The following is a 13,192-nucleotide window of genomic DNA, read 5'->3' on the forward strand; positions in this document are numbered from 1 at the left end:
CATAACCCTCTCCAAGAATCTGCAACATCTCCTCCCACTCCTTTGAGTCTGTTTATATTTTTAAATAAGCCGAATATCAAACTGTAGTGACAGTTGTACGTTCTAGTTTTTCTGCTTAATATGTTGCAAGCAGTTTCTCCCCTCATTAAATATTCTTCAGAGCATTCTTTAGGAGTTGTCCTATGTGTGTACAAGTGTTAATTTAGTCACTCCCCTCTCTTATTTGTTTTGAACTGAAGATAGGGCTTTTCCTTCTTGGTGGCATCGATCAGTACACACTGACCCCTCCACTCAGGGCCTGGAGGGCGAGCACGGAGAGGCAGGCGGCAGGGTCGCCTGTGGCTAAGTCTCCCGATGTTGCATCAAGTCTACACCATTTCTCAGCCCTGTGACCTTGGGCTGTTACTTAACCCCCTTGGGCCTCAGTTTCCCCTTCTGGACAGTGGGGATAATAACCATACCTACTTCACAGCGTTACCAGTTCACCCAAGTAAAACACAGCACAGTGCCTGAAAAGTTTTAGGGTCTATAGACACAAGCCAGACCACAGTATCCTCATCCGCCTGCCGAGTCCTGGTCCACGGTGTATTTTATCAAGGCTTGTCCCAGACTCCAGCCGCCCTCTAATCAATGTCTTGGCTTCCCTCCCCCTCGTCTGCTGTCCCTGAACCTGCTGGTGGTCCCAGCTCTGCTGCCATCCACAGCTCTGTGAACAGCACACCTACTCTTGCTGTGTGCCCCTTGGCAAGTCCATCCCATCTCTGGGCCAGTTTCCTCATCTGCAATATGGGAGGGGGGTTAGACTAGGAGGTCCATGAAGGAGTGCCCACCTCTAAGATTTTAGACTATCCCCTCTTCTTTCTTTCTTTGTTTTTTTTCCCCCTCTTCTTTCAAAGGCCCTTTGGTTTCAACAGTATAGAGTACAAGCAGAGCTTTGAACTGGCCAAAGCAAAAAAGAGTCAGAAAACACTTTTATTTACCATAGCATATGTGTTGAGATTTGTGTTTAGCATCCTGGAGTGTGTCAAACACTAGCACAGTGTCTGCTACATGTGTGTGAAAAATTTGGGCGAAGAGTTGGATCTTTTCATCTCGGGCCCCTTGCAGTGCTTGTCCTGAGTCTGAATGAGACCCTCCCCGCTTGGAGCAGACACTGCAGCTGAGCTCCAGCCTGGTCCGGGGCCCCGGCTCCTCCAGCTGCCATCAGACCAAAGACCAATGATTAGGGGGGCCCAAGGTCAATGAGGGCGTGGGGGCTGCACAGGGATGAGGGTGGTACTGGAGATGACAGAGGTCTCACTACTGCCAGGTTCAGGTCCAGCACTTGCTTAAACATAACCTTGCACCTGGCGCTTCCCTTGTTCTTTCCTCTGGCCTTTGGTGCAAGCCATGGTGGCTCTCATGTCCCCCGTGGCCTCGGTGTGGAGCTATGTGGGAACAGTCTGGAGGGCTGACCCTGCAGAATCTCCCCAGGTCTTGGTAGGGCTACAGGCAGCCCTCTTATAGAAATCCCAGGGAGACTGTTTCTCCCCAATTCCCACCCACAGGCTCAGTTCCTGAAACTGAAAACTCTGTGAGGGGAAGAAAAAGCCTTCTTCCGAGCTGTCACCTGGCCTCTCCCCACCCAGGCTTGGACTCTAGACCGTCCCTAGTTAGGGAGAAATTTCAGAAATTGTAGGGCTCTGTGGCCCTGGGACTCACAAAGCAAAAGGGAAAGCACCTCCCTGCTCCCAGCGCTTATACCCTCAGCATCTAGGACTTCAGTCCCTCAGGCTCTTGGGCCAGGATCCTACCAGGAGGAGGAGGAGTGATGGTGGTGTTTCAGGTCCCAAGAAAGGCTGTGTGGCTTTGGACAAGTCACTTGGCTTCTCTGAGCCTCAGTCGCCTTATCTGAACAAGTGGAGTGATAATCTGGATTGTGTGGGATGAACATGAAGTTGAAATAAAATAGTGGTGGTGACAGGGCCAGGTAGAGTGACAGGCACGCAGCGATGGCTTCCTTTTCCTGGTGAAATGCTGGGCCAGCTGGTCAGCCCAGAAGGGCAGCCTCCGGTGGCAGAGGAGGAGATGCTTGTTTGATGAGGCTGCTTCCTGAGCCCAAGGGAGGCACGAGCCCAGTTCCAGGGGACCGGGTTAGAAGTAGACTTGAGCAGAGGAGAGCAGGGGGAAGGCCAGGAGGGGGTGCGGGCTAAGACCTACACCCAGCCCTTGCTGATCTGCTGCTGAGAAAGCAGGTGTGGGCTCCTTGTCCTGCAGACAGACCAGCCCCAGAGCAGCTGAGGGACTGTGGAGTGAAGACTCCAGCTTCCCCCTGGCGAGGTGCTCTGGCCCAAGGGGCTCTGGGGGGGCAGGTTGGGCTGGGGGGCTAAGCAGCAGGGCATTGAGCATGGAGGAAGGACTCAGTCGGCTGGAGTCAGAAGGTGAAGCAGATTGAACAGGGTTGGGGGATAGTTGGGCAGGGGGTGCTGTGATTGTAGTAGAGCTAAGGGACAGTGAAGGCAGAGGGGACAGGAAGAGGCCAGGGGAACCATGAGGCTCTTGATCTGGAGAGAGTTGCTGAGATGAGGGGGAGCAGACTGGGGTCTGGAAGAAGCCCGATTGTTCCTGGCAGCCATGTTGTCCATGGGGCACTGGGTCCAGGGGCCGCTTGGCCTGGCCCCAGCTGCCAGGGGGCAAAGGAGCCAAACAGGAGGCATGGTCCATGAGGCACAGGCGCTCATGCATGTGCAGGGTCCGGCTCCACCACGCCAGCTCAGCCTGCAGGCCCTGGATCTCCTTCCGCAGGGCGTGGTTGTGTTTCTCCAGCGACTCATGCTGCTGGAGGGAGAAGCAGATGGGCAGGGAGGGGGATGTCAGCCAGCACTAGGGGCTCAGCACGAACGCTGTTTTCCCTCCCCCACCTCTCAGGGTCCTCGGCTTAGGGGAAAGATACCACCACCATGCAAATGTCCAAGCGGGGGGCCCTGGGCTACTCTCTGGACAGCTGTCCACAACCAGCAGCAAGGCTCCCCCATTCTACCTCCTACGGGGGCCGAGATGTGCCTGCTCTCCATCCTCTGAGCCAGTGGTCTCTACCAGCCTGTGATCTCCACTCACCCGGGAGCGCCACCAGCCTCCTAACTGGGCCCCCCCACACACACCACCCTGTTCTCTTGGCCCAGAAGAACCATTGGGCAACTGTGTCGTGAACCAAACATTAAAGCCTTTTAAAGGCTCCTGTGACTCCCTGTGTGCGGTGACCCCAGCTTACACCTCCAGCATTATCTCTCTGACTTCTCTGCTCCCCCCACTTCCTGTCCCTCAGATGGACTCTGCTTCCTTGAAACATTTCCTGTCTCCTCTGCCTGGACACTCTTCCAGGAACCCCCTCCCTTGGGCTAATCCTGACATGGATTACTCACGGCAGCTTAGGTGTCCTACTGTCCTGGACACCTCTAAGCTGCTCAGAGCCCTGCCAGACTCCCCAGCACCACGCACTTGCCCACTGAGGCACTGTGGGAGGGGCCCAGGTCCTGTTTTGCAGGTTAGTCACACGGGTGTGTTCTATCTGGCGTCCCTGAGTCAACATGTGTAAGGTTCTGTCCTGCTGGACGCTGGGTTCTGAGAACCCACAGGGACAAAAATCAATGTGCAGGTCTAAGCAACTATTTATGATGACCACAATGGTGGGAAATGCAGAAAGAACTCTATTTCCACAGTTCGTGAGGCTGAATGACTTCCTTTGATTCCCTCCCTCACCCCACCCTTTGTGGACACTTTTTAAAAGAAGCTGTAAGGGCATTTTACATAAAAATGTTGCTTACGCCATAGAGTCAAAGTTCTGACAGACCTCAAAGCCACCAGCAGCCCATCCCAGGCTGGTCTCTGCATGTGGAGTGACATTTTAAAAATGTGTCATTAGGTCACCCTTTACCTAAACCCTCCAAGGGCTTCAATTCACCCCCCAGAAATTGGATCACTTCTCACTCATTCATTCATTCATTCACTCACTCATTCATTCATTTGCTCCCTTCAGGCTGCTCAAATGTTCCCTGATCAGGGAGGGCTCCCCTAGTCAGGAGGGCCCAGTTCCTTTCCCTCTTCCCTACTTTGTTTTTCCCCGTAGCACTATCACTATCTGACATCCCAAACACCTCCTGGATGATTTATTTGTCTGCCCGGCTCCCCCATGAAAATATAAACCCTGAGGAGGGTGGGCTGGCCTTTTGTCTGCTGTGCCCATGGCTGTATCTCCAATGCTTAGAACTATGACTGTCACACAGAAGATACTCAATAGGCATTTCCGGAATGAATGAATAAATAAATAAATGCATGCAGGAAGTGCCATCCTGGCAGTAGTCCTCACTCTTGCGCCATCTACAGGGTGCTCTCCCTCACGCCCATGCCAGCGTGATTTTGTTTGCCTGCAATGCCTCTTCTTACCTCCATCCCTTTGGAAAACCATTTACCCTTCAAGACCAGCTCAGACTTTGTCTCTATATCATCTTGAGGCTACTACCTGTCCTTGCCCGCTATGTGTTCCCAGAACACTTAATTCTGACTCTGTCGTTCTCTCCACAGAAAATTACTGAGTCCCTTGTCTCTGTCAGACACGGTGCCAGGAGGTGGGGAAAACATCAGGGAACAGTGGTTCCCTGCCCTCATGTTGCTTACCGTCTGGCAAGGGAGATAAGCAATGAACATCTAAATAGGTCAGTGCTAACAAGAAACATAAAGCGGAGTAATAAGGAGACGGCTCTTTAGATCAGATGGTTTAGAAAGGCCCCTCTAAGGAGGTGACATTTAAACCAAACAACAGGAAGGAGGTGAGGACCTAACTGGACTGCTGTCTGAGGACAGAGGGAACAGCAAGGGCAGAGCCTTTGAGGCTGGATGAGCTTGGCCAGAGAAGGCCCGGGGAGAACAGGGTGTGGGGTATTAGGAGAGGAAGGCGCACAGGTGGGCTTGGGCGTTGCAGAGAGCGTAGGGCCTTTGGGTGCAGAGAGCTGTGAGTCTTACTCATCACTAAAACTAACGTGAGCGCAGCCCTCCCGAGGGCCAGGTCCTGAGCCCAGGGCTTAATTTCCCCCCTGGGACTGAATTGGTAGTTGTCCTTTCTCTCTGCACAGAGGAAGAAGGGAAGGCTGCAACGGTCAGGTTACCGTCCAAGGTCAAGTTACCATCCAAGGTCAAGAGGCAAGTGCAGGGGCAGCCCTCCCCTGCCCTACTGGGCTCCTTTGCCTTCTTTAGTTTCCACATGGATCCTGCCAGGGGGCAGGAATTTTTGTCCGTTTTCAGATGGGGAGAGTGAAGCTCAGCAGAAGAAACGACTTGCAGCTAATGAGTACCACAGCTGGGACTCTAAAGCCAGCGCATCTTATCCCTGAACCAGAGTTTCTCAAAGTGTGGTCTTGGCCACCCACATCAGAACCCTGAGAGGCAGGGTGAGTAATCACAGTGTAGCTCCCTGGGCCCCATCCCAGCCTCCTGAGGTGGGGCCTGGGGCGGGGATCCACATTTTAATGAGTGCCTCAGCTGGTTGCTGTGCTGGATTCTCCCAGTTTGCCTCTACTTCCTGTCTCCTCGCCCTAGATTGGGGGCTGCTAGAAGGCAGGGCCAGCTGTGGATGCACCTTTTGTCCCTGGAACCCAGCATGTATCTGGCACACAGTTTGTACTCAACACCCAGGAATTTCCAAATCTTAGTGGCAGAGCCCTTCCTTCCTCCCAAACTCAGTCACCAGGGAACACACAGCAGTGTAGGGGGAACCATTCCTAGGCAGATGGAGAAGAGGCCATTGGGCCAGGTGAGTGCAGGCAGGATCACGGAGGGAAGCATCTCCCACCTGGTGCAAGGCGTCTGCCTTGTCTGTGTGCTTCTGCCGGCTGCGCTGGGCAGATGTCCGATTCTTCTGTTTCTTCTTCAGCTGCCTCTGATGCTCCTCTGGGTCCTGGCAGGGGCTTGTGCCCTCCGTCCTGACCTTCTGTAAAGCCGTGACATTCCTGAATCCAGTCCCCGAAGGTCCCTTTCTCCCAGAAGCCATCTCTGGCTCCCTAGGAGTCCACACACCCCATCACAGGCACAGGACGTGTCATTGGCATGCCAGCCTCATTCGATGTCCTGATGACATCTCATATTGGGGGAGGACAAGTGAGGAAGCTGGGAGCCTGGGACTCCAACTCAGAGGGACCTGACTTCACACTCACGCTCTCCTTACCAGCTGAGTCACTCCGGGCAAGTCACTCACTTCTCTGAGCCCAGCCACCTCTTCCATTCAATGGAGTAACTTCCTCACAGACCATAAAGCAGACAGCCCAGGGCCAGCCCAGAGCCAGGGGTTAATATAATAAAGGTCAGCCACTGATGTTCCCATCGTTATTATTTGCATGGTCAAGGTCAAGGTTTTAATTTTCCTAGCTATGAGTTCCACCTGTGAGGGCAGAGCTGGGGTCTGACTCTGCTCCAACGAGCCCATGCCCGACTCAGGCCCAAAGCTGATATTCACCTACTCAACAAATAGTTATTGAACAGCTACTGTGTGCCAGGCACTGCGCTAGGAGGACACAGCAGTGAACAAAACAGGCAAAACTCCCTGCCATCAAGTTGCTCACATTCTTGTGGGGCAGCAACCTAGAATGAATGCACGAAGTCAGTTCTGATAGAAGAGTGGACTCCACAGCTGTGACTCTTCCCAGACCCCAACCCCATGTTAGGGATCTAACTCAATATGCCCAGGAACTTTGGAAGGTCAGGCAAGAGGGAATGTTGGAGACCCCGCAATCCAGCCTCCCCTCTCATAGGCCTCTCTGGGCAGGGCGTTGTAAAGAGCTCGGGCAAGACTCTGAGCTCCCTGGCTGAGGATGCCACGCTCCTGGGTCCATGGCCACAGCAGGCCCATTCCAGGTGCTGGGGGTCCCAGGAGACTGGAGCTTGAGAGAAAGACCAGCAGTGAGCGAAGGGGGTAGCCTCTGGTACCTGGGTCCTGGGAAAGGGGCAGGGCCTCCAAGGGGAACAATGCTGGAGAATTTGGGGAGGGAAGACAGGGTACACGAAGGGCAGTGAGGGGAGAACAGGTGGGTTAGGAGACAGCAGTATTCAGAGGTCAAGTTCTAACCTGGAGGCTGGATCTGTAAATGAGAGCTGGAAAGCCCTCTTTCCAATCCTTGACGAAACTGAAGCCCAGAGAGGGGGTATGTGAAGCCCATGGTCACACAGCCCATTCGTACAGAGCTGGGATGAGATGCTCTGACCACATGCTCCCTGCCTGGGCCCCGGGGACCCTCGGGCATATTCCCTTTCTCCTCCCCCGTCCCTGGTTTCCTGTACTCACCGTCCCAGTCAGGGGCCCTTCACCCCCGCAGAGGTGCATGGCTTGGGCAGGGGGCAGAGGCTCACATCTGGTTCAGGGTGTCCCTCAGCTGCTATGACCTCCCAGTGCCCTCTGGGGATCCAAGGAAGTGGTGGCTCTTTAAAACCCCAGTGACCACTCCACCCCCAGCAAGCCAAGTTTCAGTTTCTTCTAAAGCCACCGGCTGCTCAGAATCCCTGGCTCGGGTTAGCTCACGTGGCTGGAATTTCCTAGTATGAACTGGCCTTCCGGTTGGGCCCCTTCTCTGGGAGGAGGACGGTGGAGGGTGGCCAGAGGAGGGGAGACCGAAGGCCAGGTGTGGGGAGGGTATTCTGGGGGCACGAGGGCAGGCTGCCAGGGACAGAACCAAGAAGGAAAGGCAGTGAGTTACCAAGGGCTCATAGAAGACAGGGAGAGCCTCTGGGTTCTGGAATATTAGGAGATCATAACCCACCCAAAACCACAGCACATTGGAGCTGTGCAGCTTTGAAAAGGTGGTTCACCCTCTCTGACCTTTAGTTTCCTCATCTGTAAAGGGTGTTGGGGGTGATACAAATATCCACTCACAGGCTTAATGTAGGAACCAAGCAAGATAACATAACACCCCAAACCCTCTGAGACCAATATTGAGGCAAAAATAAGCAATGGCTTTTACTTAGGAGAACAGATGGGTCAATTACTGTGTTTCCATTCAACAAGCCACACAGCAGTAGAAAGAGTAATGTCTAGCAGTCAGGAGCACAGCTTCCAAGCTATGTGACCCAGATATGTGATTTCACCTTTCTGTGCCACTGTTTCCAAATCTGTAAAGTGGGGATAAAAACAATTTTGTCATGAAGATTAAAGGAGTTAAGGCAGATAAGGCACCTGAAACCATGCCTGGTGCACAGTAAAGTCTCAATAGATATCCACAGTTGTGATAAGGTGGAAGGGTCAAAGCTGCTCTCACCATTATGGCTGTAAATCCGTAACATCCAAATGTATGAAAGTAAGAAGCGGCAACAAGATCTGAACAATGTAATGTCTGTAAGATTTAATAATATGGATATTTCAATGTGATAAAAGCATAAAAATATGCATGGGAATGAGAAACACAATTTGGATAAGCTGAGGGGGACACACAGGGACTTCAGTTGTGTCTGTGGTGTTTTGTTGCTTAAACCGTGGGAACACAGTTCTGTGTGATAATGTTATGATCTATACTTTGGGGTATCCCTGAAATGTTTCATTAAAAAAAAACTTCAAAAAAACAACAACAAACTTCTATTAAAGACCAAGCAAACCCAGAAGCCCTAGGCAAACCTGCATGATGGTTGTATCTCCAAGAGAGACCATGCTTAGAAGGGATATGTGTGGGAGATGGAGGGGACAGTAACTCCTGTCCAAGAGACTGCACGTGCAATGCATTCCTGTGGTCTGGTGACTAGAGCATCTAGGTCTGGGTTGGACCTGAGTCCTCAGGGCTCAAGACTGATAGTGTGGGATCGAAAGAATGGCAAATGCTGTGGATTTGATGTTCTGGTGATGCTGTCCTGGGGTACTGTGCTGAGAAGTTCACAGCTGCCTTTGAGCTTATTAGAAAAAGCATGGCAATTGATTAGCAATGTCTGCCAGGCCATGATTGATTAGTGATGTCTGTCATGAGAGGAGTAGTAGGATAATTATCCTCTGCTCAGCCTAGAATTGGGCATAAAACCAGTCTCAGCTTTAGTCAGAAAACTTGACTCTAACACCTGACACTCTACTCACCAGATTTATCTAACACCTGGAGCCTCAGTGTGCTCATATATTTGCTGGGCAGAAATCATACCTATTTTACAAAGTTGTCTTAAAGATGGAAAAGAGCGGGAAGAGAAGAAAGTTCTTTGCATATTGGAAAGTATTATTTGGCTAGAATCCATTCCTGTTCCTAAGATTTGTGGGAACGTAGGATTAATGCAGGTTCGTAATTTAAAATGCCTGGGTGTGTGGGATTGGGCATGACAGCTGGGCCTGGCCCTCCTTGCTTGTGAGGGACCTGGGAGTCAGGATGAAGTAGGGGCACCCCATGTAGTGAGGCTGCCCGATTTCTCCGAATTACTTTTGTTTCCCAGAAACCAAGAGGGCTGGGCATCTTGCCTGAGGCACCTAGGGGCTCATTAAGCCAGTCCATGAGCTCTACAGGGAGCCACATGCATGATGTAACCAAGAAAAAACATCTTGAAGTGGGTGACTAGGGCCTGACTGTCCCCACCCCAGCCCCCAGCCCCAGACCTGGACCCCAGTCTTCCCCTCTCCGGACCCCGGTTTCATCAGCAAGTGTACCTGTGGCCCCTCCCAGAAGGCCTCAGCCCTGGAGGAAGACCAAAGAAGGCAGTGTTTATGGCTTGATATCCCTGAGGAGTGGCAGGGAGGGATGGACATGGTGTGGGTAATGATTAACCATAAGTGGCTGTGCAAACCTTCCCCGCAGAGGTGGACTCCCTCCCCGGCTGGCAGAATAGGCTGCGAGGCCGTCCAGTGCAACTTCTCACTTAGAAGGTGAGGACGCCCATGCCTGAGAGGCAAGGTTGCCTGGCAGGAGGGGGCAGAGCTGGAGGGAGGACATGCCTCTCTCCACAAGCCCTCAGTCCTCCACGCACACCCAGTGTGGAAGGGCCTGGGTCAAAGCCAACAGCCCTGGTAAGTGAAGGCTCGGAGGCCTCCCAAAACCAGAGCTACAGAATGAGCTCCCAAGCAGCAGAACCACAACCTGTCTTACTCTGTAAAGTATCCTCGGTGCCTCAAACACTGCCTCCACATAATAGGTGCTCAACTAATGAATACATGACGTCCAGCAGGCAGCTTGCCATCCGAGAACCCCAAAAGCTTCCTGGATGAGTAAAGAAAGCTCTGCTTTACTCATTCCCACAGGACCTGCCCTGGGTTCTTTGGGGACTATCTCTAACCAACCCCCTCATTTTACCATTGAGGAAACTGAGGCACAGGGAAGGGACAGTCACACGGCTGGTGTGGGAGAAATTAGGATGCCCTGATGCCCTGTCCCAATCCCTTCCCACACCTCCTGGGATTGGAGAGATGCTAGGGGTCTCCAGATGCCCAGGGATGAGGCCCTTCTTTCTAAGTCCTCTAGCATGTGCACCCCTCATTTGAGGCCTGGTCTCCTAAGGGCACCTCAAAGGAGCTTCAGACAATGGATAGCAGAGAAAGAGGCCAGGTGGTTGCTGGTGAGGCTGAGGCTACAAACCTATTGACTTTCCACTTGCAACTGTGGATGGGCCAGCATGGGAGCTAAGCATCAGCTGGGACGAGTTTACAACCCAGCAGGGTGTGGGCCTCATGCAGGGCACATGACTGGCAGGCAGGAGGGTAAGGGCCACAGCGGGCACTTCATGTTGGGGAGACCAGAGAAGGCTTTCCAGAGAAGGAGTGGGTGGGCTCAATCCCAGACCTGGAACTTGATCCTGGGCAAGTCACTTAACTTCTTTATGCCTCATCTGTAAAATGGGGATAATAATATAAGGATTTGATGAAGTGATATATGTAAAGGGTTTAGAACAGTGCCTGGCACAAAGCAGCTCACACAAACCTCTGTTAAAATTTTAACAAAAGCACTTAATAAACACCTGATGAATTTTTTGTTTACATCACAATAGGCTTGTATTTTACTTCAATATTATTAATTTTAAGAAAAAATGGAGGAGTATAAGAACAGGGATGAGTTTTTCCTAACGAAGTATCTTTGTAACGAAAAAAAGAGAAGTTAATGATTGCATCCATGTGTAAGAAGCAGCACTTAATATTTGGTGTGAATTGCTCAAAATTTCTCAATCATACAAAGGAATCTCAATAAGAGAGGGGAAACTAGGGTTCTCTGAATTCTTAGTTTTATAAACGATCTACCTGAAGTTTAATAACTAACAAGTCTAAAGTGCACCAGCTTCAGGCACGGCTGGATCATGAAGCACAAACAAAGTCATCAGGAGCAGTGTCTCACCCGATCTGCTCTGCTTTGGGCTGGCTACATCCTCAGGCAGGGACCACTCACGTAGTAAGATGGTCACCAGTAACATCAGCTTAGCTGCCCCAGGACAGGGGCGTATCCCTTGCCACTTTCTCAATACAATGGTACCTCGGTTTTCCAATGTAATCCGTTCCGAAAGACTGTTCGAGTTCTGAAACGTTCAAAACCAAGGCGCGGTTTCCCCATAGAAAGTAATGCAAAATGGATTAATCCGTTCCGGACCTTTAAAATCAACAGCAATTTAGCGTGAATTTTACTATCTACTGATACCATAGATCCATAAAATTTACGGCATTCGTAAACCAAAATGTTTGTCAACGGAGACATTTGAAAACTGAGTGTGGGGACAGAGCCAGGAGTGCAGTTTCCAGGCTCTCGGCCTCACGTGGAAAGGGGATGGCTTGGGTAGTAGCTGGTCATCAGCTGTAACTAGTTGGCCATCGGCTATTACCAGTTAGCCATTAGCCACTGATATAACTGCCGTAGCTAAGCTAGCAAGGTGTGGCGTGGTGGTGTGGCGTGGTGGCGTGGCGTGGCGTGGCGTGGCGTGGCGTGGCGTGGCATGGCATGGTGGAGTGTGGATTACCGATTGCAGAGAGGCGGATTGCAGCTAGCAAGTGAGGTTGGTTGGCAGAGACAAGTGGACGGCGGGTTGCGGATCGTGTGGCTCCTGCTCCTGTGTCTCCAATGCAGCCGCCAGTGAGACCACAGTGGTATGACTCCCCTATCTATGGCTCCGTGGGTGTTCCTTTTTGGCCTATCCACATCCTGCGTTCTTGTGTGGGGAGCGGGACTAGAGACCCCGCCTGCCACCCCGCTTGACACCGAGGTACTACTGTAGTTCCAACAAAGGGCCCAGGCCCTTTGAGTTGTGTGGCTAATTCACAGCGACATGAGTCACTGTGTGCAGGAGATAAAGGTGAGATAGGCAAGGCCAGGTCCCAGGCCCATCCTAGATAGGGTCAGCCTCATCTTAACCATAAGGACCAGGGGTGATGAAAGGGTAACTCCCAAAGGGTATTGGGGTGCTACTGGCAGGAAAGGGGTAACCAATGCTGGGCTAATGCCACCAACGTGGCTCAGATTCAGATAGGAGGAAGCTGCCACTTGGAGGTACATCCCTTGGCTGAGTCACGTTCCCAGGTGGGACGAACTCAATGCCCCGTGTGCATCTGACACCAAGCCCAGCTCTCTCTCTTTGCTTCACAGGGACCTGTGGGCAGGAAAGCAAAGGCTTGCTAAGGAGGCATTTCCAAGAGAACTGAATGCTGGGCAGGGACTGGGGGCACGGACTTTGTGGGGACTCCCCAGGGCACAGGGAGGAAAGGACTGACTCACTTCAGCATGACACCTTGCGAGTGCTCATTAAAGCTGGAATCCACAAATAGCCAGGCCTCCCAGAAACTGGGTAACTTCATGGGGCCTCATGAAGTACACCATCACTGCTTGGCAGGAGCTGTCACCTCCAAAGCTTTGTGCTTCCGAGTGTCTGCAATTCCACTAACACAAACATCTTTCCAGGAAGCTGACTCAAACTTTTAGAAGTGGGCAGGGAGTGTAAAAAATAAACAGCTGAGTGTCCAAGAGTCCGCAAGCCTCCCAGAGCTCTGCAGGATGTGACAGCGGTGACCACAGTTCCTGGATTTTCCCAGGTGGCCCATGTCCCAGACAGGTTTGGGTTCAAATCCCTGCTTTGCCACTTCTATCTGTGTGACCTTGAACAAGACTCTTGGTTTCTCTGAGCCTCAGTTTCCTTGTCTGTAGACTGGGGATAATACTTTTGCTTTGGCAGGGTTGTCATGACAACTGAAACTACACATAGAAAGCAGTCACCAGTGAGCTCTTTCTTGTCCAGGGTCCCT

At 51.9% G+C, this 13,192-nt stretch overlaps 1 protein-coding gene across 3 annotated transcripts; it reads right to left on the bottom strand.

Moving 5' to 3' along the window:
- Positions 1-953: 953 nt before the first annotated feature.
- Positions 954-7,527, bottom strand: BATF2 (basic leucine zipper ATF-like transcription factor 2). 3 transcript variants are annotated; one of them, XM_074336647.2, is made up of 3 exons: positions 7,310-7,527; positions 5,825-5,959; positions 954-2,817 (listed from the first exon to the last, which is right to left on the bottom strand). In XM_074336647.2, the coding sequence occupies exons 1-3, from the start codon at positions 7,346-7,348 to the stop codon at positions 2,134-2,136; spliced, it is 858 nt and encodes a 285-aa protein (XP_074192748.2). In that variant the 5' UTR covers positions 7,349-7,527; the 3' UTR covers positions 954-2,133. The 3 variants fall into 3 exon arrangements, with proteins under 3 accessions (XP_074192748.2, XP_019593156.3, XP_019593155.3); XM_019737597.3 differs by having other exon boundaries at positions 954-2,814; positions 5,825-5,962; XM_019737596.3 differs by having other exon boundaries at positions 5,825-5,962; positions 7,310-7,525.
- Between the last annotated feature and the right edge of the window lie 5,665 nt (positions 7,528-13,192).

The sequence above is a fragment of the Rhinolophus sinicus genome, chromosome 14, assembly GCF_057876585.1.
Source record: "Rhinolophus sinicus isolate RSI-liver-muscle chromosome 14, RSI-T2T, whole genome shotgun sequence".
Lineage (NCBI taxonomy): Eukaryota > Metazoa > Chordata > Mammalia > Chiroptera > Rhinolophidae > Rhinolophus > Rhinolophus sinicus.

Coding starts and splice junctions, on each gene's coding strand:
- BATF2 (XM_019737596.3), bottom strand. CDS start 7,348: ATGCACCTCTGCGGGGGTGAAGGGCCCCTGACTGGGACG. Junction 5,963..7,309: donor AAGGGCCCCTGACTGGGACG/GTGAGTACAGGA, acceptor ACGGCTTTACAG/AAGGTCAGGACGGAGGGCAC. Junction 2,818..5,824: donor AGGCAGACGCCTTGCACCAG/GTGGGAGATGCT, acceptor TTCTCCCTCCAG/CAGCATGAGTCGCTGGAGAA.